The following is an 11,258-nucleotide window of genomic DNA, read 5'->3' as shown; positions in this document are numbered from 1 at the left end:
ACAAATTTCCTTTCTTGTAACTTTACTAAATCATCAAACAATAATTGAATTCCATTATAAAGATGAAAATATGTAACCGTAGTGCAGCACAGGGCATATTCAAGTCAAATTGAATTTAGTAAGCATGTCTTCTCAAAAGCTATATCCTCTTTGAAGTCCAACATGACACAAAACTTGAAGCCTTTTACCTTCTTTAATGATTTAACAAAATTAATGTATAAATTGTGCAAAACATAAAGACTAATGTTTTGACATCTAATTTCCCAATTGTCTAGCCATTGGCTTTCTAAAAAAATTGTACAAAACATAAACACTAATGTTTTGACATCTATGAACTATACCCAATATAAATTTTCAAAAGACCAATTCTAACAATAACTAATGTATCAGGGATATTAGCCAACACAAATACTGCAAAGAATAAAAATTAGAGGAGCATCCAGATTCACCAGTGCTTAAATAGGTCTAGGCTTTGGTTTCTCTGTTTTCGCAGAAATTCCTGAGACAATGTATTCATGTTTGGCTAGTAGTCACTGCAAGTCATCATTCAGTGCAAGTCCTTGACATAGCAGTGATTCATCCCTACAAGAGGTATATGAATGATGAATATACATAGTCACAACAGCATTGGTTGCATATAAAGAGTAAGCTGTAGCATCTACTACATTCAGTCCCAAGTCATTTTCTTATTATACATAACTCTTGTTCATTTATAAATCAGAAACCACAGACAAGTAAATACATACATGCATACCCACCCACACACACACACAGAGAAAAGATATGCTAAAAGGGTATCAATTGGAGACCTACCTGGAAATAAAGCATAAAAGGGCATTCCATTTTTTAAAAAAAGTACCCAGGAATATTTGATTCCAAATTAACCCAACTAATTTGGCAAAGCCTCATTCATTGTCTACTCTCTTCTTACTGGTCATCCTTCATTTTTAAGTAACTACAAAATTTAGTATAAAGTATAATTTTTTTTCCCTTTATATTATTATTATTATTATTATTTTATTTAGAACAAATTTGCTGCCTAACAAATGAATCCATGATACTAATGGCTATTAATAAATCTGGAATTTACCTTATGTTACCCATCAATTCCAGGTAAGGAAGTACATGTTGCCTATTGTCTTCTATAAGTCATCGCCTCAAACCAGGTCATTTCAACAAAAAAATTAAACACCACAATAACCCATCATTAACACACAAGTATAGATAAGATCTCAAAAACCGAAGAAATCTTGAGAAATTGATAAAAACTAAGAAATGAAACTACAATTGACCTACAAATCTTGAGAAATTGACAAGAAATATGGAATGAACTTTTTTCAGAGAAAGTGAAAAATGGGTTCATATATCTGTCTATCTATCTATGCCAAGGTCCTTGAATTTCAGAGAAAGATAAAATCATCACTTTTCAGAGCTGCTCCCCCATTTACACTTACTTACCTAGGTCCTTGAATTTCAATAATACTTCATTGTACTTCAATGTAGAAAAGGACAATTTAGAAACGATATAAAATTGGTACCATTTTTCAAAGTGAACAAATATTACAGAACAATGTCCAGCTAATTTAGCATATGCTTTTAGTTCTAGAAAGTTTTCATTAACTCTTTGCAAAATATAAAAACAATCATGTTTTTACATTTTATGGCAGTACTAGTTCCAATTTTTTGCCCATGTCATGCAATAACTAAATTTAGTACCTACAAACTCTTTCAGAAATGGTCCACAAACACGAACGTCCAAGCCAAACATCAAACAAAGGCTTAAATGGAAGCAAATTCAACTTATCCACAAGGTAGAGCTAAAAGCCTAAAACGTTGTAGACATAGCTCAGCTTACATTAAGCAATATCTTGCCAAAAGTTGTTTCCTCTGCTGTAATTGTGTCCCTGATATGCGCTTCATGGTGTCTTAGCTCTGGAAATATGTCACCCATCAGTTGCACCACCACCTTTACAAGCCTGATTTCTACACAATTATTAAGCAACCTCTAGAAGAGATAATATATATCAATTAGGAACAACATACGTAATCTTAAAAATACAGCAATTAGGGATAATAAATGTAAAGTTAAACATGGAACCATATAAAGTAGAACTACAATACAAATATAATACATATCTAGAACTGACACAAGTACAGTGAATAAGCATAAACATTGTAGGCTAGTTTTTCATTCCTACCCATTGAAGAATCCAGGTTGAGCTTTTAGGACTTCAGTTCCATAACATACAGCTCGACGAAGAATACGCCTTAGGACATATTCACGCCCCTTATTGCCTGCACAACTAGTGAGAATATCATTAGTTCCACTTGAAAGAGATTCAAAAGAAAATTAACCATAATGATGAAAAACCAATCTTTGTTATGACTTTTGTGAATCGAAAACTGTCAAATTTGACCTAGCAGCTGAGAGAAAACCATTTACCTATAACCAATTATTTAGGATGCAACTAAAAACGATAAGAATAACTATGAGACAAATAAATATATATTATAAAAAATACATAAAGCAGTTACTTGGGCTCAACTAATTCCCAATTCCAATGAATTCATTGAGCTCTGATACCAAAATAGAGGAAAGAACACAGAATCAAAGAGAGATCAGAGTCGACAAACACTCACCTGAACCCAAATCACAGAGGGAAACAAGAAGACAGAGATACTGAGAAGAGACCGAATAGAGAGAGAGAGACAGAGAGAGAGAGAGAGAGAGAGGGTCGTCGGTCGAGTGTGGTCTGAGGCAAAATAAAAGTCACCAAATGAATATGTGTGTGAGAGAGAGAGAAACAGAGGGCGATAGCGAGTGTGGTCTGAGGATATGAGGATCAACGAGAGATCAGTGGGGTCGTCGATCGAGTGCGGTCTGAGGATCTGTGTGAGAGAAAGACAGAGGGCTATGGCGATTTGCGGCGGTGACAATGTGCGACGGACGTGAGCAACGATGGTGAGGGACTTCGGTGAGCTAGAGAGAGTGGGCACCGATTGAGAGAGAGAACACAGAGAGAGGGAGAGGGCGGACCAACATAGAGTGACACAGAGAGCGAGCTAAAGACAGAGGGGAGATTAGGGTTTTTTTTAATTTTTTTTTCTGTTTTCCTAGTACAAAACGACGTCGTTTTACAATCGGCAACCAAATTTTTTTGTCGCAAAAAAATTTCAATTCCCGCCCCCACGTTTCAAATTTCCCTCCCAAACTTTTGGCGACCAAAAGACCAGATTAGTTGCAAAAATGGTACCTTCGCCGACAAACTTTTTAGTCTCCAAATCTCAATCAACGGCTACTAAAATATTAGTCACTAAAAGTACTAATTTGGCGACTAATTTTTTTTTGGTTGCTGAAAATAAGTTTTTGGCGACCAAATTTTTGGTCGCCAAAGAAAAAAAATATTATTTTCCATTCGGCGACTAAATTGTTTTAGTAAAACTCAATATACGGCAACTAAAATATTTTTGGCAACTAAAATTTTGGTTGCCAATTCCACAACCAACTTATTTTTGATCTTCCGCGACCAACTTTATTTTTGGCCGCCAAAATGTGACCTTTTGTGACCAAATTTGTAGTTGGTCGCAAAAAGCATACAACTTTCTATGACCAACTCATTCTTTGGTCGCCAAAATATGACCTTTTGCGACCAGCTCATATTTGGTCGCCAAAAATAATGATCATTCACGACTAATTAATATTTGGTCGCCAAAGGTAACTTTTAGCTACCAACTTTTATATTGGTCGCGGAAAGTGGTCGCTAAAAGTGCAGATTCTTGTAGTGTTTTGAGAGTTAGTTAAAAAGTTAATTTATTGAGTAAATATACTTTTATTAAAAATCCAACGCTAAAAAAATAATTTGTTTGGTACATTTTTAACTTTTTTGATTTTTCTAATGACTTTAATAAAAGTAAATTTGGCTAAGCTTTTGACAAATATGAGTTCATCAAATGAACTAATATTTTTTTTAGTGAAATAATTTTTTTTTCTCTTAACCAATACCAAATGAAGCCTAAATACTAATGAAACTAAAACCCTAAATATGAATGTCATTTTTCACCTCTTTATTTTAACTTTAATCTTTTTAATTGCCATTACTCATCAATTTTCATTTCTCATAAAATATATTTCTAAATTATTAGTACTGTTTCCTCAAGGTGATAAATTACTCCGACATCTCTTTACTCTCACCCTGCCTTAATTATCTCATATATTCCTGTCCAAAAAAAACAAACTAGAGACATGTCATAAATCTAATCTCGTCCCATTGTCATTCATAATGGTAAGATAAAAGTACAAAATTAGATTAAAAAAAGAAGAAGAAAGAAAGTATTTTATGTAATGGATTCATCACATGATTGAGATGACTTCATATCAACTTTTCATTTATTAATTGATATGTAATATAAGGTAAGACTAAAATTGAACATAATTGAACACTCAATATTTTAAATCGAACACAAAACGATCCCTCAAATTCTATTTTTATCACGAATGAATTAATAAATGGAAAGGTATATCACAATCATATCAGTCAAGTAACCCATTGTTAATTTGTTAGGAGTACTTCATTTGAGAGTATCGTACAAGAGTAATAGGACTAATATTAGAAATTATGAAAAAAAATATTGTAAAAATAATCATAAAAGATTCTTCACTATTAGATTATATATATCATAAAATATCACATACTAATCAAAAAATAAAAAAAAAAAATCATTAAAAAATATTAGGATATTTACCAATAAATCCCATCCCACAAACAATTTCACCATTTGGTCCCAACGTTGTGTTTGTTGCTCTGATTGGTCCTATCAATGAGTGAATATAGTTGTGTTGATCCTTTTTTCCTTATTTGGTAATATGTATTGGTCATTTATACCCTTTTTGTTCATGAGGGGTTTTTTTTTTTTTTTTTGTGGGGTTTGTTGTGTATATGGAAGTACAATATGTTTCCTTCATTGTGTTAGGGTTTTTCTGGCTGATGTGACGGTGTGTTGTGGTCATTGGTGTGTTTGTGGACAGATGGTGATTCGAGTTTCACCGGCAGTAGTGCTGTTATGTTGGAGGTATTGTTTTGTTTCAGGTGTTTTCATGTGCGTTGTGTGTCTAGGTTAATTGCATGGTGTGCCATATAATGTTCATATTGTAATCATTGTTTCCCATTTGTATGGGGTTGGGCACATTCGTATTTAATATGTTAACGGCTTTTCGGCTGTATACGTCGTTGTCCAGATGACACATTGGTGTCGTGTATTGGTGTTTTGGGTGTTTTAGGTTTGTGTTACTGTGTAATTTATACGATTTTTACACTCAATATGTGTTGATACACATTGATGATTTTATGTGTATGCGATACACATGGCTGGGTTTTGCATAAGGCACGGAGGATGAGGGGGTTGTTCACAAATATTCGTATGTTACAGTCTGGTGCGTTGCATTGATTGTAATCTAAAACCATTTTGTTACATTGTTTGCATATTGTAGGGATGGACGCTCATGTTATGCTGGATTGTTGTTACTGTGATACGAACGCCGCCATGAAGTTGCAATTTCCATTTTGATTTGATGATTTGGTTAATTCTGTCCGTCAAAATTTTGATGGTCTCATACATGCTGATGTGTGTTTATTTTTCAAGATTCCAAGATACAACAGTTTCAAATCACAAAATGATATCGATATGGAAAACATGGTATCCCTTGCATGGTCTTTCCGTTTAGGAAATATTGATGTCGTCATTGAAACTCGATGCATGCAAAGTTCAAACGGTTTTGGTGATGCAAATCGGAAACCATCGGATGTTAGATTCAGTTCGCCGAAGGAAGGATATGAGTCGGACGATGACGATGAACAAGATGATTTACTCCCAAAATTTTGTCCTCATGTTGACAAAGTTTAATTGTCCGCTCCATGGGCTAATGGCACCACACATGTGGGTCAAAGCTTTAAGGGCGGGGCTGCTGAATTCCGTAATGTTCTTCGTAAGTATGCAGTTGAATATAGATTCCGGTTCAAGTATCTGAAGAATGACTCCGTTCAGATTACAGTTGTGTGCACGATGAGGGAATCAAAAGGATGTATGTGGTCTATACATGCAAGAGTCTTTCATGCTCATGAGTTCTTTTACATTTGTAAGTGGAACGCAGAGCACAGTTGCGGTGTTGCCATTCGGACACCAAAAAACCCGAGGGCAGGGTCTGTTTTAGTGTCTGTTGTTATCTCTGAACGAGTACGTGACAAACCGCTCACACGACCCTCCGATGTTGTTTATGACTTGAAGAAAGATTTTGGATTAGACATAAGCTACCGGGTAGCATGCTTGGGAGTTGAGAAAACAAGGGGTGAGATGTTCGGTGCACATTCCATTTCGTTCGATCAATTATGGTGGTATAGTAATTCTGTTATGGAAAACAATCCGGGCAGTTACATTAACATTGACTATGATGACCAAAATCACCGATTTGTACGATATTTTATATCATTCTAAGCATGCATCGATGGTTTCAATCATTGTCGCCCTTTACTATTCCTGGACGGTACCTTCTTGAAGGGGAAATTCAAAGGAAACTTGCTAGCTACTACTGCAAAGGATAGTAATCAAGGTTATGCTCATTCGTAACACACACATTGTTAATGGCATAATTTGTTTTTTTTTTTTAAAACTCAATGATGTTTGCGTCCTACCCATTTACTAAACCCACAATTAATTTTGCACACAGGTTTATTCCCATAGGCAATTGCAATTGTCGACTCGGAGAAAACAACTAATTAGGCTTGGTTTTTGGAACACCTCGCGAACGTGGTCAAAACAGACAGGACGATCACATTTATTTCAGACCAACACACAAGTATACTCGAATCTATTCCGATCACATTTCCATCTGCCCACTACGCGTTCTGCTTGCAACATTTGCAACGGAACTTGCAAAACAAGATGCGATACACCAACAAGATGCACTGTGTCGGCTTGCTAAGCAAATTTCGTGAATGCACTTATGCACCGACCGTAACAACATTCAATTCCAACTTAGAAAGGTTTAAGACATCGGGCAGACAAGTGGCAACGGGTTTTTTGAAAGATTTACCTTCGGCGTATTGGGCAAATGCCTACTTTCGGTACGCACCCAATCATGAATATGTTGCACCAAATTAATTTCATACATTGTTCGGCTTAATGCATTTTTCCTTCATAATTACATAAAACTATTTTTTACATTTTCATCGTTATGTCTGTAGCGGTGACCGGTATGGCGAGATGTGTTCCAACGCCGCTAAGTCATTCAACTCATGGATCCGTGAGGCACGCCACCTCCCAATCACAAAGATGGTTGATAACATTAGAACGGAAATTATGGACCAAATGTCAAAACGCCGACGTAAGGCAGCCGCGTGGCCTGGAGTTCTTTGCTCTAAAATCGAGTCCCGGTTGGTAAAAGCATACAACAAAGGCAGGGCGTGGCTTTTAAGCCAATCAAATAAGGATGTGTACGAGGTCTATTCATACCCATCAGTACTTGTAGATGTTGGCAGGCGGATGTGTTCGTGCTTTCAGTGGCAGATTAAACGACTTCCATGTGCACACGCAATGGTTGCAATCCGTAACAGCGAACAGGATTTGTATGACTTGGTTGAACCATATTACCATGTGTCCGAATATCGTTCCACATATGCTTCAAGCATAACTCCAATACCAACTGTTGAGAAACCACCGTTCAACACTAAAGATTTCATCATACACCCACCAGTTATGAAATGACCATTGGGGAGGCCAAAGAAAAAACGAATTCTGTCTCAGGGGGTAGACACACAGCAAATTCGATGCGGACGTTGTCAATGCATGGGGCACCACAACAGGAAGACATGTAAAGAACCAATTTAGTTGTCACTGCATGCAACATTATGTTTACTGTTTTCGTTCATAAGTTTGTCATTGTGATTTTCTTTTTTCCCCTTTTAAATAAGTATGTATGAACACACCGAACATACTATACTATTATCGTTTTCGTTATTACGTCGTCTTCATTATGTAAGTCAACCAAATAATTTGGGTCAGACACAATCCCAAACTTAACAGTTTACCTAACTATTTTCCTACTATTGCCCTGTTTTACATTTTTCAAAATATTTTGCAAACAGTGGTATGTATCATTTTCGTTTTCGTAATAATTTGGTTGCATGGATGGCATTGAAGTCAAATGTGGTCCCATTCAACGCACATATTCAAAACATGGTATGTTAAAAACGTCACACCTACATCATGACACACATTCACCAAACTATAATACATACTTCAAAAGTTACAACACCACAATCACCTTCTCACTTACTCAACACACGATCGTCACAATCCGTAACATACCATACACAACACACAACATGGTTCACCCACACCCCAGCATAAACATTTACCTAACCACCCTATACGTGGAACAACACCGACCCATATAATTTGTTTTGCCACACAAGCTGCTGCTGTTCAACATACCCAATCACATTACTATGCACCAGACAAACCCACTATCAAACAACATCACCAGCCAATATCATGTACATTTCATTCACAACTACATTTTTCCAATACCAAGCTTATATAAACACAATGCCCATGCAAGTATCGCAAGTTACAAAAAAACAAAACATATTTAACGTAACCCCATATCGTATTTACTACCAAATTAATATTGTTAATGTACGTTCACAAAATCAAAAAATCCATGCATATACCACTTGCTAATAAAAAATATATAACTGTACGATATTGTTTTCATATGTGCTTAAAAATAAACATTCAAGTGGAATGTTTAAAACCCCTAATAATGTCATTCACAAATCCTTTAACCATGTTTGCTCTCAACACGATGTCGTTAGTACCTTGCAATGAACGCCCTACGTCGACATGGTGCACGTACTGCCTCATCACCGCGTAAACAATAACCGCACAATCCAGCCTGCGTTGGAAAAACCCAAAAAATAAGTGTTCAATTACATTGCACAATCACTTTCATAAATAACGAAAAAATGTTACGGTTCCAACACCGGTTCACTTACAAGTCGGGTTTCTGCTATGGGCAGTCTTCAACAGACTCTAGGGGATGGTTGAACGTCTCAGCGATGCTAACCTCGTCTATTCCATCTGCTCGTAACGACCGCTTCATTACAATTGACACACGTTCCTTCTATCACACACAAAACAATCACCCGAATTAAATTTAAACTCACAATACATCCATGACCTGATTAAAACAACAATTACATGTATTCCTTACCAGGACAAACGCTTCACTGTAGTGCACGTCTGACCTTCCAGACGAACGTTGCCTCATTGGATTAAAATGTTTCCAACTTCCATCCTCTGCGTCGTACACCACCAGCGTCCAATGTGCTTGGTTGCATATAGGAAATGAATGTAACAACAATCCTTTGACGATGTACAATTCTTCAGCACATAACTTTCCATTGTTTGCGTGCTACTGGTTTTGATAACATTCTACAAAACAAAAATTTTATATCAGTAGATAATCCACTGGTCACTATACAACAATTAAACAATACTTTCTCACCATGCAAATACTGTTGAAGAAGTAAGATTTGTCCAATAAAGAATCACCCGCACAGACATGTGCCTGCTCTGTCACCAATGTCTCAGCATACATATCAATCACCTGTATTGAGACACGAAAACATTAAATATGGAAATCAACCATATCAATTACATATGGCGACACACATTTCACAATTCCATATAACACAACACATCGCGCGCGACACTAACGTAATGACACAACTCACATTGCTACAGATACTTTCTCCACGTACAAGACTCTTGACGACGATAAAATACACTGTCACACCACTTTCAACACTAGCCCACATGACAGCCCTACACATAAAACAAACACAGCATCACATCATCTCACCAAAACACGTTACGCGTACGAAGGGAAATTACATAAATACCCGTACATACCCGTCGCCATTTCGTTCATAAGCCTTTGTTATTTTCATCTTCTCCTCAAACGTCATCAGTTTCCACACCCCAAATCGGTTGTTCAACTCAAGCCCAGACCATTTAGTAGTAGGCACACCAACTGTGTCCACATCTACAACTGTGTCATTTACAGTGCCTTTGTCCACCTTCCCACCCTTGCACCCGTGCGTGACTATTTTCTTTTCGTGCTCATGGCTTACCTGGCAGTCATAATCTTTAGCCTTAATTCTTTCCTAACTTTGTTCTTAATGTTACGCACGAATGAATTTCTCACACCTTTCCCTATATTCGGAAACACCCTCACTTTAAGGTCTGACAGATTGACATCACCCACACTCTGTTGTGGCGCCGAACTAGAATCAGACATTGTGTACACAGTAACATTTTGACCACTAACTCCCAAATTTACACCAACTTGAATAGGCGTAACATCATGCACCACCGTCACATCGAGCCCACTTCCTCCTTGGCAATGGCTTGCACCAACGTCCCTAAAGTCATTTTTCCGGTAAGCTTGCGTGACAGTGTATACTTGTTGGTCAGCCAGTTGGTCCTCCAACATTGAAATTGTTTGGCGTAATTCCTTGTTCTCATTTTCAAGTTTTTGTATCTCGTCATCCTTAACCTTCATGACACCTGAACCCACTGACAATGTTCATGGCTTACATTTCCATTTTACTCTTCAAACTAACTACTTTATCCTCCAGCTTTGATATTGTCCCCTCGTTTGTTTTGTTCCACACTTCTATGTCTGCCATAGACTTCAAAGCCTTTTCCAATTCGGTTAAACTAGCCACGTCACTCCCTACATCACGCACCATGCTGTGCACGTCTTTCGCTTTCACTCCCATGTCATCCCCAACCTCATGCGCCACACGTACCATCACATCGCCACAACCAACAACCACATCCGTCACTCTATCATCACGATGGCCAACTTTATGCTCGTCTGTTGCCAAAATGTCACGTTCATACTCCAAAGACCTTAATCTGTTAGTTCGTACCTGCCCATCACATAAATAAAACACAACACAAACATCACAACATTCATATACCCTCATCAAATAACAGTTGTAAACAAATATTACACATCATTATAGAGGTCATATACCCGGAATTTGCCAGGTGCTGAGAAATCCAAACCCTGTATCTAGGTAACTAAGGCACCAATGTCCCATCTCATAAATTTTGGGAACATATTCTCCGTTTCAGGTTTCACCAGTGTTGAATGTTCACTACACGTAAAACAATTAATAAATTTGTAAAAC

At 37.0% G+C, this 11,258-nt stretch overlaps 1 protein-coding gene across 1 annotated transcript; it reads left to right on the top strand.

Annotated features, from left to right (window-relative positions):
* The first annotated feature begins 7,257 nt into the window (after positions 1 to 7,257).
* On the top strand, positions 7,258 to 7,758 carry LOC145812847 (uncharacterized). Its single transcript, XM_082908076.1, has one exon. It carries the CDS (start codon positions 7,258 to 7,260, stop codon positions 7,756 to 7,758), a length of 501 nt encoding a protein of 166 aa, XP_082764202.1.
* Positions 7,759 to 11,258: the final 3,500 nt, after the last annotated feature.

Source organism: Camellia sinensis, chromosome 15 (genome assembly GCF_055761805.1).
Source record: "Camellia sinensis isolate YWXY chromosome 15, ASM5576180v1, whole genome shotgun sequence".
Taxonomy (NCBI): Eukaryota; Viridiplantae; Streptophyta; class Magnoliopsida; order Ericales; family Theaceae; genus Camellia; species Camellia sinensis.
Note: the sequence above shows the minus strand (reverse complement) of the source record. Positions and strands in the feature narration are given on the sequence as shown.

What these genes read in the sequence shown, in the direction of transcription:
- LOC145812847 (XM_082908076.1), top strand. Translation starts at nt 7,258, where the DNA reads ATGTGTTCCAACGCCGCTAAGTCATTCAACTCATGGATCCGTGAGGCA.